This window comes from Gopherus flavomarginatus, chromosome 2 (genome assembly GCF_025201925.1).
Source record: "Gopherus flavomarginatus isolate rGopFla2 chromosome 2, rGopFla2.mat.asm, whole genome shotgun sequence".
NCBI lineage: Eukaryota > Metazoa > Chordata > Testudines > Testudinidae > Gopherus > Gopherus flavomarginatus.
The window spans coordinates 14,450,984-14,468,457 of NC_066618.1; the positions used below are offsets into that span (position 1 = coordinate 14,450,984).

A 17,474-nucleotide genomic window follows, 5' to 3' on the forward strand; every position below is an offset into this window, starting at 1 on the left:
GCATGGGGAAGATCAGATTTCACAGGGAAGGACTGATTTCATGGTCCGTGACACGATTTTCATGGCTGTGAAATTGGTAGGGCCCTATTCATATGCAAATATACTACCTTGCCATTTTTTCTAGAAAGTGTGAAGTTTCCATGAGGCAAATGTGTTGTTTTTTGAATGCATGCCCCATATTTGTTTGTTTATTTTTTGCAAGATGCGTATTAGTAGATATGCCATTTTTTAGGTGTCTTCCTGACTTGAGAGGGTACTGCTGGTCAAACCATTTGGATAATTCAGTGTTTTATTGTATACATTATATCACAGAAGCTTTGTCTTCAGTATTTATGCCCATGGTTCCCTTCTCCCTCTCTTCTTTTGCTATGGCAAGGTTAGCATACTCTTCAGTGAGTCTTACAATTAATTATTGTCAGCTCTTGCATCTTTTAGCAGGTTACACTGCCAAGCGTTTCTGACATACGTATTTTTCACCACAACTGATCTATCATATAACTTACTTCCTGTCCCTTCTGTACCTCATGTTGCATACTTTCTCTCTAACTTTGACATACATTTTTTGTCTTTATGTCGTATTGTTAAGTTTCACCTTTTGGGAATCCATCCATGCTCAGCTCATGCATTAGCTAAGTAGTCACTAAATAAGATAGTGTAGTAGAAAATGTTTTCTTGTTACCATGTTGTTATAATAAGGAAAAAATATTGGGAGGGGAATTTAAAAAGGAGTTTCCAAGACTGCCTTTTCAATTACAAAATAGTATCGTCAACTTACTTTTCACTTCAATTGTTTTCAGGTGCTTAACCTATTCATTGCCTTGCTGGTGAATTCCTGGAATATTGATGATCCAGCAACACCAGATGCAGCTGAAAATAGGACCAAGCTTCAGCTTGCCTTTTCTCGGATTCACATGGGTCTGCAGTTTGTGATTCAGATGACAGGAGATTTGTGTTGCAAAATACTCAGACAAGGGCTGAAAACAATGACCAGCAGGAAGGTTATGGTGAAAGTTACCACACAGAACCTTGGCGGGAATGACCATGCCGCTATAGATATGGGGGAAAATTACACTGATAATGGGATTTACCAAAACAAAGAGAAATCCCCAATGGCAAAGGACTATGAGGATTTTCTGACCAATTCTAACACATTTGTTTGTGTCCCCCTTGCTGAGGCAGAGTGTTACAGTGAGGATTATGATGATGAGAATAGCACATATACCAAAATGGAATATACAGCAATGGTAAGATGCCTAAATGTTTTGATATCTCTTTATACTTCTACCTCTAAGAAATCGTGTCCAGGACTCAACAGTAAATTATAACTTTAACCCATTTTCCCTTTTGTGGTTTCCATATATCTAATTAATTAATGTCCAAGATGGACTTCGTTCCAATTCCACCCATGGACCTCCATTATTCTGAGTCCTAGTCTTGCTAGAATGAACAGTAGGCATCTGAATATTTTGTAAGGGTGAGGGAAGAGTCTATCTGAAAATGGAAAGTTGGCAGGATTTAGTTTGTGCAGCAAGACTTCGGTGTGGTACATTTCACAATGCCTGTGATATATCCATTCCGGTAGGTGTTTAAAGATGTGCATTTTCTGTCCATGTGAAAAAGGGGTTAGTTGTGTGGATATTTGCCTTCTTGCTGGCCCTGCAATAATACAAGCAGACCATCAGGGTTGGAAGGGACCTCAGGAGATCCTCTAGTCCAACCCCCTGCTCAAAGGAGGACCAATCCCCAGACAGATTTTTACCCCAGTTCCCTAAATGGCACCCTCAAGGATTGAACTCCCAACCCTGGGTGTAACAGGACAATGCTCAACACAACCAACTTCCTGCTTCCTTGTTCTGCCAGTGGCTTCAGGGGGAAGAGGCTGTTGATACTGAGTTGTATTCCATTTTTCCCTTGCTATCCATAGTTATGTTTCTATCTGTTTTGTCTCCATTTACTCCTGGATGAAAGCCAATTACCTTAAATGAAATTTGATCAAGATAGAAATTACTTTCTTGCTACCTCCTCCTCTCTTCTTACAAATAGGTGGGATTCACAATTTTCTGATGGAGGCTTTATTTGAATTTCTCTCAGCTATTCAGTTAATAGTGATAATTCATTGGATTGATAGCCAAAGGATACTCAAATAAAATCTACACCATGAAAATTAAGCAATTTATTTCTAACTTTTCCCTTCTCTAGCTCAACTTCTGGGATGTTTTTTGGGTACCTATCTCTCATTTTTGGATTTTCTGAGGATCCCCCATGCCTTTAGTATGTCCCTTGATCTTGTTACCTTATGTCTTCTCTGCATTTTACCAACATTTCCTGTTCCTCTGTATGTCTCCTGCACCTTTTATTTTTCTTTTATTTTCTTTCTTTTCTTATCTGTGGTTCTTTACCCTTGTGTTTTCAATTTTTTCTGTTATTTCCAATGAGTAGTAAAAATTTGTAAAATAATATGGGATTCTACATGGTTACCTACTTTAGGGAAAAATAAAAAGAATCAGTCATTTGAGTACTGCTGTTAATTCCTTGATTAAGTATTTCTAACATAAGATACTTGACACGATTATTTTTCTAAACTATGAGTTCCTCAACTTGTTTTGGGTGTTATTAGAGGAAGCTGAATGTCCTTATCCCTAGAAAAATATTTATGAGTATCTCAGCATGTTTTGTTCTGTCAAAAAAATTCTGCTTTAGAAATAAGTATGCCACCAAATAAAAATAAAGAAAATAATCCCATCTTGGATTATTTCCAGCAGGAAAATGAACTAAAGCATAGGAGAGAGAAACAGAAAAGCTCAGGAGTCTTAAGTCAGGCCTCTGAGACTTCTGATACCATAAGTGTGTTTTCCACCAGTACACAGAAGGAAAAACAAACAGAGGTAATGATAATAACTTTATTATCTATTATAAAGGCTCTAGATATAATGATTATTTTATTTGTCCCATTATTACTGTGCTGAAGAATGAGGTGGTTCCCTAGAGGTAATAAGTTTATGCAATGCAAGAAACAATGCCGTTCTCTAATGATAAAATAGACATAATAGTTCTTTCAGAATGTGGAGATTGCTGTCCAAACTGAAAAGACATTTTGTATTTCGAATAAACAGCTAAGGTTATTAATATAGAACAACATACAGTACTATACCAAATAAATGCAAAGGAAATAATCTAGGATCAATGCCAAATTTTAAGGGCTATTTTTAAAAAGGTATCCTGTATCTGATATTCAGTTTTGTGCAAAATTATTGGCATGTTTAGTTGTGGATCCTCAAAACCTGTACCTCTAATTTCTAAATTGCAGTTGATTCCATCCATGACTGTCAAGAAAAGGTGGAGAAGCATGTCTCCATTCTAGGCAATATAGAAAATAAAATGGAAGTTCAGATAGGTGTATGGACTCCCCACCTTCAAAAGAGCACATAGCTCTAACAATAGCATTTTTGAAACTACTCTGCAGGCATAGTTACTTGAAGTCCTGATATTGAAAAATAAGATCTCTCGGTATGATCACCCAGACCAGCTTATTCTTCCTTGTCCTAACTAATTAATCTTCAAACAACATGTCACACATATCCTAGTATATAAGAAGTTACAATTTTGAGGTAGTCTTTAAGACCTGTTAGACCTGAGAGTGATTATTTACTATGGTGGTAACATTTCCTTATATGAGCCAGGGGAAGGACATCTGCTATAATTGAAATATGTAAAGTCACAGAACTCCTAAATATCTATTTTCTATTTAGAAAAAAAGAACTTTGTTTGATGTCTTGGTAAAATCTTTAGGCAATGGCTCTCAAATAAGAATGATTTTGTTTGTAGTTATCAACCACTGGGGTGGTGAAGTAAATGACTATTGACAGTCTTGTATGCCCCAGCTTTAAATGAAGCCATGCGACCCTTCTTTACCCTCTTCCATAGTATCTCTGCAATCATAGCCAGTGGAACTTTTTTGAACAGTGAGATGATTAACCTAACTCAGATTGCCTTCACCCAACCTCCTAAGAGCTCTCAACCTACGTTAACAATTAGATTGTTCAAATCCATGATGATTTCACCAGGATCACGTAAATTAAGCTGGAGCAAAGAGAGAGGATTATTCTACCTTCCCTGTTGGAGTTTAGCCCATTAACACAAATGCAATTTGTAGGAGTTTTAAAGGATATCCAGGTTCCTTTATGTGAAAGAAGACTCTGTCCCTCTTGATTGCAGGAGGCCAGTGATGAGCATGTGACCCACTACTGACAGATCATCACACTCCATCTTAGGGAAGGTGAAATACTAACCAGCAGCTTCTGAACAAGCTGTTGAAATAGATATAGAGAAATAAATAAAGCACACACTTCCTGGAGAGTAAGGAAAGTGTAAGCGGGGGAATGATCCTGCTATTGTGCGGAACTTTCCTGACTTCTGCACTATCCTGGTGAAATGGGCTAGCGGAAGGATCTGAGTCCTCACTCCCACTTCCTTTACCCAGGGGCCTCCCTGCCCTCGAGGATGACCCTTGCACTCTCCTGTCTAGCAGAGTTCTCATAACCCCAACAAGGCTGGGCCCAGGGTTCCTGGGGGGCCTCAACCCCCAACCTTGCTGTGGTCACCTAGGTCAGGGGCTAGGATGTCCCCACTCCGGGGTACTCTCTCTGCACTGGATGCTTTCCTGACCCACTGATCATTACATACGATTTAAAGCAATACAGTTTATTTCATTAACAATTAGTTTAAAAAGGAATAATGAAAAATGGGAAAGGTTAAAGGAAACACATCACCCTGCTCTGTGGCAGGGAACACCACCAACAGTGTCTCTGGAATGTCAGGGCAGTTCACAGTCTGTTTCTTGTAGGTCCCAGGCCTCCTTCTCAGGCCCTGGCTGTGCTGCAGGGACGCTGTTGGTTGGACACTTGGTCTGGTGGTGGCCACACGCTCTCAGGCTCTATGTGGCAGGACCCTTCTTCCCAGTGTCCCCCCCACACCCTGTCAAGGTTACAATCCCTCTCCAAGTCTGGCCGGCATCTCCCTGTGCTGGGCCCACTGCCTCGAGTTCCCCTCGCTCTCCCCAGCTGCTCACCATACCCAGCTCTGGACTGCTCTACTCTGCCTCAGCACATGGAGGACAGGACTCCCCTGGCCTCCTGACTCCTAGATTGGCCTCTCCCCGTTGCTCCTGGGGACAGTCAGTCACAGGTCCCTGATTTCCCATTGACCCTTCCCCTTTTGGTACTGGGAGCTAGCAACCAAAACACCCCCAATGAATGTTAGGATGGGGATACCAGTCCCCTTACAAAAGGAAGGAAACTACAGCTTGTAGACCACACAGCGGTCCACTATCTAAGAAACAAAGGCAGATGAGAAGCATCATACCAGAGTACTATGCATTCCACTGTCTCATCATCCAAATTAAAGAACACAGTCCTGCTGTATAAGGGCTTGGCTATCATAGAAAACTCATATCTCTATCCACAGGAAGGCAACTATTCTCAGTCAGAACCTTGTGAACACTCAGCCCAGTGTGGAAGTGGTAAAAGTGGGGGTCAGGGCATTCTCAGCAAAGGACTCTTGATTGTGGAAGTCCATTCTAAAGGAAATCTAATGATTTTACCTACCACATAATATAATACCCACCTTATCTTCTAAGCCTTCCCCTCAATTACAAAGATTGGGCAGGTGACAAGGAAGAGGAAAAAACAAGCAAGAGAAGGACATGTATTTTTAAACATGCCTTAAGTAATAGCCACTGAACCAAAGAATACAGAAAAGCGTTTCCTTGTTCTATTATTATGTTATTCTTAATTATGTCTTGGCAGTTTAGTACCATTGTGATAGAGCCTTTGAAATAGCTGGATAAATCACTTGTTTTCTTGATGTTTTCTTCTGTTATGTCCAGTTTATTTTAGGACAATGCAGCTGCATTAAGGGAAAATTCATAAATTGCCTTCCTTATTTGTTCTAACTGTTGTGCAGGAATTGGCGGGGATCATCCTATCGACTGAAAAGTTAGATGAACCTAAGGACTGTCTTACAGAAGGTAAGAATCTGCTTGCTTCATAGTGATACGAAGTGTGACTAATATTCCAGAGGCATTGCTTTAGAAAATGTTTTCATATTAGCTATGAGGCATTCTGGCAACCTGTGTTTGTGTTTCTCTGAGTCACTTCTTTGTACAGATAATTCTCAGAACACATGTAATACTCAGAAGACACATGTTAACATGACTTGGTGAATTGTTGCCTGTTGTCAAACTAAGAAGCACTCACTAAACCACTACACTGCTTTTACCTTGATAGTCTTCTGTACTCTATTGCTTACATTAGCAAGCTATTTCTTGACCTGCTTAATTGATTTTTCTGTTTTGCCAAGATGTAAAAAGGCTTTGAGATTGGGACGGAACTCTTGGACCTGTTTATCAGATCATATGTAAATGTTGTGATGGACCCAGAGCTTTTTCAGAGGTAGTGCAAGAATAACCTAGGAGGGCTGTAGTTTCTTGGCTGCCTTCAGACTTCCATCTATTCTCTTCAAATCCAGAAGCCTTCCTAGTTGACATCAGTCCCTCTCTTTCCATAGCCCTCTGTGTAATGCTGACCTCATCTGAACTTCTTTGGTTCTGCTGATACCTCCAACATTAAATGGTGCTCTTAGGCCTCTTCTCAGAAGCGCTACAGGGGTTCCCCTCCTTCACCTAAGAAAGACATTTCTCCCTGCCAACAAACACTTCTACGTCCTTTCCCTGTCGTCCCCAGAATCCATTGAATACAAACTTCTCAGTCGATATCTTCTGAATGACCCATACAATTATACAAAAATAGGACTCCTTCCCTCAATTCACTAGATCCTTTATTGTGTCTTTAAGTGTAGGAATATGTATTATATAGTAGAATCAAACATAATAATTATAACATCATGACATTTAGCTATGTATTAAACCATGAAAAACCAACCTGTACATCTCTTGCCTTTTGTTATCCCTTCCCTCGCTTTTTCTCTTGTTCAACTGTATATCTTGGTACATTTTTTTCTGTGTTGCTGCCTCTGTCCTTCTCTTTCTTGCCCTGTGTTCCGTTCTCCTACTTTGAGCTGCTGATGTTAGAAGCAGTAGTGGCTTGTTGTGTTCAGTAAGAGCTCCTGCTGCTATTCTTGCCCCTTACTGAGGATGCAGAAAATTGATTGAAAATGGATACAGGTTATCCTGTGCTTTTTCTTTTCAGGCTGTGTCCAATGTTCCTTATGCTGTGCAGTGGATATCACAAAGTTTCCAGGAAGTACTTGGTGGCGATTCAGGAAAACCTGCTACCGAATTGTTCAGAATAGCTGGTTTGAAACTTTTATCATATTCATAATTCTCCTGAGCAGTGCAACTCTGGTAAATGTAGCTTACTCTCCTATAAGGTTTGGCTTGCGGGGTGTATGTAGTGCCTGGGGGTCCCCAGATCTGAGGCAGCCTGCATAGCGAAGCTGTTCTAGAGCTACAAATTCTAGAAGCTTTGGCTCCCCAGCTAGCAGCCAGGGGAGCTAACAGGAAACAAGGCAGGGTTCTGCTGGGAGTTCACAGAACAAACAATGCTTCTGTGAACATTTGTATTTGACAAATCAGCATTTTCCAGTGAAACCCTTTTTCATCAGAAAATTCCTGACAGATCTACTCACTAACTCCACAACAACTTTGGGTGTCCCAGTTTTTGGGAGACTAACATGGAAAACCGTGGGAGCTGATTTCTACAACAGTGGCTGGACTCAGTGGGAGCTGCAGGCACTCAACATATCTGATTTTCAAATTTCTGAAAATCAGGCCATAGCTGCCTTAAAATAGGCCCCCAATATCTCAGGTACAAAAAATAGAAAGCACTTTTTAAAATGTAGACTTTAAAAGAAAATGTAGATTGTTTGCTCATTCTTGTGGCACATTAATAAGTCAAACAACGAGTACTATATCTTAGCAGAATTTTAAAAGAATTAATTATAAAACTACAGAACTGTTTTACTTTTAAATTCTCAAATTCCAGGCATTTGAAGATATTTACCTTCAGGAACATCCAACCATTCAAAACCTTCTGAAGCTTGCTGATAAAATATTTGCTTACATCTTTTTACTGGAGATGTTTCTGAAGTGGGTGGCTTATGGTTTCCAGAAGTATTTCACAAATGTCTGGTGTTTGCTTGATTTCTTTATTGTATGTGTAAGTATTACTTTTAACCTGTTTTGTTCAGTGTGCTGAATTATGTAGCCAAATACAAAGCCACAGAAAATGAGATTAGGCACACATACAAGTGTGAGGGCCAATTTCCCAAAGCTGAAACTAATTCTGAGCAAAATTGACTGTGAGGAAAAATTTGAATAGAAAATTGTGAACAAGAATTGGGAGGAGTTTAAGAACATTTTACTAGATGCCCCAAAACTCACAATCCCACAATCACTCAAGGCAACATTGATTTAAAAACCATCCTAGTTTAGAGGGAAGATGAAGCAGTGATAAAAATGAAAAGACAGTGTATATCAAATGAAAAGGGGAAATTGATAGCAGTTAATATAACTTAGAAGCTAAGCAATGCAGACAGTTAATCAGGGAAGCTAAAAGTATAAATAAAAAAACATGGACAATAGGTTTAAGGAGAGTAAGAAGGAATCTATAAAATATATCAGGAACAAAAGGATATATAACATTGGTATAGGTGTACATAGAGATGGTGAAATTGTCAACAATGAGGTGTAAGAGGCACAAATGTTCAGTAAATATTTCTGCTCTGTATTTGGAAAGAAGCTGAATTATATAGTCATATCATGTAATGATTACATGCTTTTATAGTTCAACAGTAATTAAGGAGGATGTTAAAAGCATGTACTAAAAAGTTACACATTTTTAAACCAACAGGTCCAGATAACTTGCTTCCAAGAGTTTTAAAAGAGTTGGCTAAGAAGCTCTCTGGAACATTAATAATAACTTTATATAAATCTTGAAATACTGGGGAAGTTATGGTGGACTGTAAAAAAAAGATCAAATGTGTCTATAATAAATAATAAACGGGGTGACCTTGGTAATTACAGGTCTATTAGTCTGACATTAGTTGTGAGCAAAATAATAGAATAGCTGGTATAAGACTCTGTCAATGAAGAGTTAAAGAATGGAAATATAATTAATGCCAGTGTCAAAGTTAGAATCAGGACTCACAATTTGTCAGACCACTCTGTTTATTAGCGCAGCACTCCGCCAATAACACCCAGATAATGTGAGTGGCCATGCAAGGCCCAAACAGTCTTATTTATACAAATAAAAGAGCGGGAATTAGACAAAGAGACAAAGAAAGCAAAACAGTAAAATTCACTGGGGCACAGCATGCATATCCTATTTCCTTACTAATCGTTATCGATCTAAGGCTAATACTTCACTAATTGCCCTTAAATGGTGCAATTGTTCTATGTTAATATCTGTATTCCTGACACCTGGATTGCAACATTCCAACAATTTTGCTTAAAGGTACAGACAACATTTCTTTAACCCTTTCTATTCTTACAATATAATTCATTCTACTTTCACAATCCCTCCTTTTGGTCAGGCGTATGCCATGACCAACCATTACTGGGTTCCACAAATTAACCGTTCCTTATCTCTTTGTTCATCAGTGATATTCAAAATCATCATATTAGCACTCTGTTTTGGGGCAGTCATCTGGGTGACACAATTCTGGATACAACAGGAAATTAACTGAAAGCATACGAAAATCACTAAGATTCCAAACAGGATAGTTAGGGCTCCCTGAAACAAACAGTTTCCTATGCCAGAGAAATTGAACAGGTTACTTAGCCACTTCCATAAAGAACTCGGCTCTTCATGAGGAAGATATGCGATTTGTTCTAAGTAGCTAGCGCGATCTATTACCTCATTGGTATTGTCAGGTATAAACACACAACATTCTTTCCCAATGAGAGTACAGGTCCCTCCTTTGGCCGCCAGCACTATGTCTAATGCTTGACGATTTTGGAGGGCCACCTGTCGGATCACCCCTGTTTCTTTGGCCAGGGTTTTTAAACTTTCTCCGGTTTCATTTGCCATTATTTCAACCACTGCTTGTAACCTTAGGAGTCTTTTTGCGTGTTGTATTACTCCCCCAAGTGGGATAAAGGAAGTGCCAATGGCCTCTTCCCAAGTTAAGGGGCTTATGATATGTATATACCATTGGGCATCTAGTAAATCCCTTCTTTTTCTTCTGAAATTACGGAGGCCTTCTTGTGGGAGGGACTCTAGTACTCGGAACTGTGGGAAGAGTTGGGCGGGATAACAGATACCTGACCAGTTAGCTGGTAATACAGTATAAGCTTTGGTTCCACAAACCCAATGATGGCCTATTAAGACCGGGAAAGGTCGATTGCATCCATTTGTTACATAGGTATCTACAAATGAGGAGTAATATCCTCCAAAGGGCACAGGGTAATCCTCCTTTTGAGGAGTGGTAGTGTTTGTATGGCATTGGAAGATTATATTATTTTTACTAAGATTACTGTAGGGGGAACATGAGATTGATTTTTCTGTTTGATCCCAGGTTGAGAAAAAATTCATATCCCCATACCCAGCTCGCCACTCTTTAGTTTTGTTTGAATAATCCCATACACCATTTGCCACAATATGCTGAAGGCAACGGCTTTTTCCCAGATCCAGCCCTGTCCCATTACACACCCAACACCAATGACCTTTTCTCCCCACCACACATATCCATTTAGATACATTTATTCCCACTGCTTCCTAAGTGTCATTGCTGTTCCATGTTTTGTTAAATGGACCAGGTCCTCCAGTAAGGTCTGGGGAATTCAGTGGGATAGCCAGGACAGGAACACCAGCTTGAGAGTGGGCTGGGATGTGGCTGCAGACCCAGCATTTGGAAATATTAAGGGTCTGAGCTATCCACACTTGCTGCTGGATAAAAGAATTGTCATTGTGGGCTCCCTAGACCTTAAGACACCAGCAGCCGAGGAATAGGCACCACCAGAGGCGCATGTTGGAGGCAGGGCCCTTCTGGTTCTGACAACCTCAACTGAGGGAACCGCAGTCGCGGTTTTATGTCCACCAGGCAGCAGGCGCTAGGCTCACTACTGCTGCTTCTTGGGCCTTGCTTTAGGTCGTCGTCTGCTTCTGGCAACCCTTACGAGAGCGTAGATTGTAAGGTATGGCAGGCTGTTCCTCTACGTCTTCTTCTGGAGTCAAAACTGACTCTGCGCAGTCCTGAGTTGTTGAATGATTTGCCGGGGAGGGTGTCTTCTTACACTGTGAAACATGTATCCACGCTGCGATGCCAGATAGCTTAACAGCTGTCTGGGTAGTAAGCAGTACCGAGGTTCCAAGGCGTGTCTTCGATGATGGTGCCATACGTAGACCCAGTCACCTGGCTCAAGATTGTGGCAGGCGTCAGAGTTGGGTTCCGTCGGCCAGGCGGCTTGAACCTGTGAATGGAAGTGACTTACAGCTTGCATTAATCCCTTGCAATAGTGAAGGAGCATACTGTGAGTTAAATTCAAGTCTGGGACTGGAGTAACGGTAGCCACAGTTCGCATAGGGCGTCCCATAATGATTTCAAAAGAACTCAGTTCATGCCTTTGGGATGGAGTGGATTGCATTTCCATAAGGGCTAGTGATAAAGCTGCTGGCCAGTTTAACTCTATGGAGTCACAAATCTTAGCAATTTTATTCTTAAGTACCCCATTTCGCCTTTCCACAGCACCAGCACTTTGTGGGTGGTAGGGACAGTGCAGCAGGTGTGTGACATGTAATATACGATCCAGGTGTTGAACAATTTGTCCAGTAAAGTGTGTACCCCGGTCACTGGACAGAGTGGCAGGAATTCCCTTGGCAGGCATAATATGGTTTAACAAACATTTAGCAATGGACAGTGGGTCAGCCTTGCGACAAGGAAAGGCTTCTATCCAACTAGAAAATAAACATACCATAACCAAAATAAATTCATATCGTTGACACTTAGGCATTTGTACAAAATCAAGTTGCCAATGCAAGAAGGGTGCTTGGGGCAAGCCCCGGAATGCCTGAGTCACTTTTACAGGTTTACCAATATTGTGGCTTTGGTAAGTGGTGCAGGCGGCACAGTGGCGGGCTGCAAAAGAGCTGAAATGGGGAGCCCACCATCCCGCCTTAGTTAGAGCAGAGACCATCCCCTCCTTTCCGACAAGTGAAACACCGCAGGGTGGCCAGTGATGGGTAGAATGAAAAGGGGGCTACAAAGACACCAGTGGGCAAACGCCAAAGGGAATCAGGATGTAGAGAGCAACCCTGGGCAACCCAGGAGTCTTTTTCAGTTTCTGGGGCAGAGTCCTGGAGCAGGGTGAGGTCAGTGAGGGACGGTGGTGGTATAGAAACAGAGAGGGAACCTAGAAATGCATCTGGGGAAGGTTCTATGGCAGCAGCATGTTTAGCAGAGGCATCAGTAAATGCGTTACCCTTAGCAACATCAGTGTCTGCCATCGAGTGGCCAGGGCAGAGGGAAGTAAAACTGCATACAGGAGAGCAGCGATATAGGGGCCGTTCTTAATAGGGGTGCCGGCAGATGTAAGTAAACCCCGAGCTTGCCAGAGGGTACCAAAGTCATGTACAACCCCAAAAGCATAGCGGGAGTCAGTGTAAATGGTAGCGGAGCGTCCCGCCGCCAGAAAGCAGGCGCGGGTGAGGGCAATAATTCAGCAACTTGTGCTGAGGTTACAGAAGGTAAAGGCGCAACTTCTAGGATTTCAGAGTGACACTACAGCATATCCTACAAGGAGACGACCTTGGTTGTCTCGAAAACAGGAACCATCAGTAAACAAAACAAGGTCAGAGTTCGGGAGAGGGACATCAGAAAGGTGAGAGCACGGGACGGTGATAGCAGAGACAGTTGCAAGGCAGTCATGAGGATCACCTTCATTAGACAAGGGAAGGAGAGTGGCAGGATTTAACTGAGAACAGCGCTTTATAGTGATATATGAGGCCCACAGCAGTAGAAGTTCATACCTGGTAAGGCGAGCGGAGGAGAGGTGGCTTGTATTGCATTGTAACAGCAGAGTTTCTACAGAGTGAGGGACCATGAGAGTAAGGGGGGAGTGAAGGACAAGGGATTCAGACATTTCGACTAAGCGTGCTGCGGCAGCCACAGCATGCAGGCAGGGGGGCAGACCGTGGGCCAAAGGGTCCAAAGTGGCAGAGAAATAAGCTACTGGGCAGTTCTTGCCTCCATGCACCTGAGTGAGAACTCCAAGTGCACATCCAGATTGTTCATGGCAGAAAAGGGTAAAAGGCTTAGAACAGTCTGGCAGCCCTAGAGCGGGGGCAGAAGCCAAACCTTGTTTGAGAGAAACAAAGGCAGAGTCTGCTTCAGGTGGCCATGGTGTGGGATTAGGCACAGAGAGTCAAGTGAGTTCCTGGAGAGGTTTTGCAAGGGAGGCATATTGGGGAATCCATTGCCTGCAAAATCCAGCCATGCCAAAAATTTTCGGACCTGGCGTGGAGTGCAGGGTCGGGGAAAGCTAAGGATAGCCTGGACGCGAGTGGGAGAAAGTGTACTGGAACCCTGGGAGAGGAGAAAACCAAGGTATGTGACAGAGGTTTGACAGAGCTGTAGTTTAGAGCGAGAAGCCTTGTGACCTTTCTTTGCTAGGGCAGTAAGGAGCACTAAAGAATCAGTTTCTGAGGCAGATAACAAGGGGGAACAGAGGAGCAGATCATCTACATACTGGACTAGAGTGGACCCGGATGGGAAAACAAGGTCAGCTAGGTCTCGGGCTAATGCCTGGGAGAAATAAGATGGACTTTCCGTATACTCCTGAGGGAGCGTGGTCCATGTATATTGCTGTCCCCTGTAGGAAAAGGCAAAGAGGTACTGAGAATCAGGGTGAACCGGAACAGAAAAGAAAGCAGAACACAAATCAACAACAGTAAAAGGAGTTGCAGCTGGTGGGATAGAAGCCAGGATCATTGCTGGGTTTGGGACAACAGGAAAAGCGAGTATGACAATACGATTAATGGCTCGAAGGTGCTGAACAAATCACCATGATTTGCCGTCAGCTTTTCGAACGGGGAGGATAAGAGTGTTATTGGGACTGGAACAGGGAACAATAATGCCTCGCTCCTGCAGGGCAGTTATGACCGGAGCAATGGCAGCCTCTGCCTCATGGTTTAAAGGGTACTGGGATAGGCGAGGCAGGGGTTTGGAAGAGTCAACAGTAATGCAGACAGGATCAGTATTTAAGCGGCCCACCTCAGAGGGATGGGTTGGCCACAGAGAGGATGGGACCTGCGAAATTAGGTGCTCAAGGGACGGGACCAGTGGGCAACAAGGGACCGGAGTAGAAAGGGACATTTCAGACAGCAGGGAGGCTACAGAATCACTCAGGGAAGACTCCTCACACACAACTATTTCAAATTTGATGACAATATATGTCTCCAGATCAGTGGCACAGCTATGGGCACCCGCATGGCCCCACAGTATGCCAATATTTTTATGGCGGACCTGGAACAACGCTTCCTCAGCTCTCGTCCACTCACGCCCCTTCTCTACCTACGCTACATTGATGACATCTTCATCATCTGGACCCATGGGAAGGAGTCTCTGGAAAAATTCCACCACGATTTCAACAGCTTCCACCCCACCATCAGCCTCAGCCTGGACCAATCTATACGGGAGGTCCACTTCCTAGACACCCCGGTGCAAATAAGTGCTGGTCACATTACCACCACACTATACCGAAAACCTACCGACCGCTATGCCTACTTTCATGCCTCCAGCTTCCATCCCGGGCACATCACACGATCCATTGTCTACAGCCAAGCACTGAGGTACAACCGCATCTGCTCTAACCCCTCAGACAGAGACCAACACCTACAAAATCTCCTCCAAGCATTCTCAAAACTACAATACCCGCATGAGGAAATAAGGAAACAGATCAACAGAGCCAGACGTGTACCCAGAAGGCTCCTACTGCAAGACAAACCCAAGAAAGAAACCAACAGGACTCCACTGGCCATCACATATAATCCCCAGCTAAAACCTCTCCAATGCATCATCAGGGACCTACAACTCATCCTGGACAATGATCCCACACTTTCACAGGCCTTGGGTGGCAGGCCAGTCCTCGCCCACAGGCAACCTGCCAACCTGAAACACATTCTCACCAGTAACTGCACACTGCACCATAGGAGCTCTAGCTCAGGAACCAATCCATGCAACAAACCTCGATGCCAACTCTGCCCACATATCTACACCAGCGACACCATCACAGGACCTAACCAGATCAGCCACACCATCACCAGTTCATTCACCTGCACGTCCACCAATGTAATATATGCCATCATATGCCAGCAATGCCCCTCTGCTATGTACATCGGCCAAACTGGACAGTCGCTACGGAAAAGGATAAACGGAACCAAATCAGATATTAGGAATGGCAATATACAAAAACCTGTAGGAGAACACTTCAACCTCCCTGGCCACACTATAGCAGACCTTAAGGTGGCCATCCTGCAGCAAAAAAACTTCAGGACCAGACTTCAAAGAGAAACTGCTGAGCTTCAGTTCATCTGCAAATTTGACATCATCAGCTCAGGATTAAACAAAGACTGTGAATGGCTTGCCAATTACAAAACCAGTTTCTCCTCCCTTGGTTTTCACACCTCAACTGCTAGAACAGGGCCTCATCCTCCCTGATTGAACTACCTCATTATCTCTAGTTTGCCTGCATATATATACCAGCCCCTGGAAATTTCCACTACATGCATCTGACGAAGTGGGTATTCACCCACGAAAGCTCATGCTCCAAAACGTCTGTTAGTCTATAAGGTGCCACAGGACTCTTTGCTGCTTTTTCAGGGAACACTGTAGAATTTGTAAATAGACCCCATCCAGGGAACAGTATATGGTGCAGCCAAGCTTACATAACAGATCCCTACCCAAAAGGTTTACCGGAGTGGAATCAGAGAGAAGGAAGGCATGATCCGCAGAAAGGGGACCAACCTGGACCGGTAGAGGTTTTGAAAGGGGATAAGGGGTTGGGACTCCCATAATACCCACAGCGGACACAGTTTTTCCGGAACGGGGAACCTCAGGCAGGTCGGTAGTACGAACTGCAGAGAGCAAAGCTCCTGTATCAACAAGGAAAGGGAGAGAAAGATAATTGAGAGTTAACACACACTCACCCGTGGGAGTGAGAGGTAGTAAAGGGGCTAAAATTTCCTGAGATTCCCCGGTGTCCCGTCATTGTTGTGGGGCAAAGTAAGTCTGGGGGCTGACTGGCTGCACTGGCAGGGGGTTTAACTGGTTGTTCACAGAGTTACCAGGCCGGCTTGGACACTCATTTTTGCAATGTCCCGGCTGTTTACAGTAATTACAAACATCCCCATAACCCGAAAATCCAGTTCCCTGGCCCCTCCCACGGCCACGTCCCTGTCCCTGGTATTTTCCCCATCCCTGGTACTGTTTGCCCTGCCCTGAATAATGCTGTATTTGCAAGGCCATTAACTGCTGAGCTGATTTTTCTTCCTTTCCTTTTAAAGTACGTTGGCAGTGCTCTGCCACTGTTTGCAATTTGTCCATGGTTTCGGTCTCCCATCCAACACTTATTTGTTTTAGCAAATTGCTAATAGCAGGCAGGAGGCCATTAACAAATGCACTAGACAGGGCGCCCTGTCCATTTGCATCTGGTTGCTGTATACCAGAATGTTGCAGAAAAATGTCAGTTAGCCGGGTGCAATAGTCACCCGGGTTTTCTCCCTGTCGTTGCTTACAGCCATTTATGGCCGTCCAGTTGGTTTTAGGACTCCATACCCGAGGGATGGCTTCAAATAGATTTTTAGCTCGTTCCTTACACTTTTTTCGGTATTCAGCATTAGGACCAGTGTCTGGCAAAGTAGAGTGGCAGTCAGCAGCGAGCCAATCTGCTGCTGTGAGCCATTTTTCATGCTCACTAGAGGCTGTTACAAGTAGCTTGCACAGCTGCAGGAGGTCTGCCTCAGAGGGTTCATAGGTATCACACACTAACAAAAATTCCTCTGCAAATTTGGTAGGATTTTCTCGGGGCTTTGGAAAGCTTTTTACAATTGAAAGGAGCTGAGTGTGAGTCCAGGGTTTATAGCTCCAAGTGGGACCCCCGTCCTGGCCGCCAGTATGCAGGATTCGGAGGGGAGCCTGGATATTTTTAAGGCCCAAGCGCGAGCTTTTACGAGGCAGGGTGAGTCCAGAGGAATGGGCCTCAGCAGTACCGGATGATCCGGACGGGTCTGAACTGGAGATCTCTGGGAATTGTTCCTGATCTGGGAGACCTGGTAACAGTTGTTCCTGAGCTGGGGGCGTGGGTGGCCATCTATTGATTCGATGCAAGGCTGCCAGGCTAATTAATGCGTCTTCTTCATCCTCGTCCCCGGAATCCAGCAAGGGATTTTCTTCATCTTTTCCCACACGGAGACAGGAGTATGAAGGGGGGTCTGCTTGGAGAACAGGGTAAAGGTGAGTGC

The 17,474-nt window shown here is 43.5% G+C and overlaps 1 protein-coding gene across 1 annotated transcript in view; it reads left to right on the forward strand.

The window, feature by feature from the left end:
• LOC127045480 (sodium channel protein type 5 subunit alpha-like) overlaps positions 1 to 17,474 on the forward strand; it is a 146,487-nt gene that overhangs the window by 89,411 nt on the left and 39,602 nt on the right. Inside the window, 5 exon segments of the mRNA XM_050941523.1 lie at positions 798 to 1,244; positions 2,760 to 2,885; positions 5,962 to 6,025; positions 7,206 to 7,360; positions 8,001 to 8,174. Of these exon segments, the coding sequence (XP_050797480.1) occupies positions 798 to 1,244; positions 2,760 to 2,885; positions 5,962 to 6,025; positions 7,206 to 7,360; positions 8,001 to 8,174 (966 nt within the window).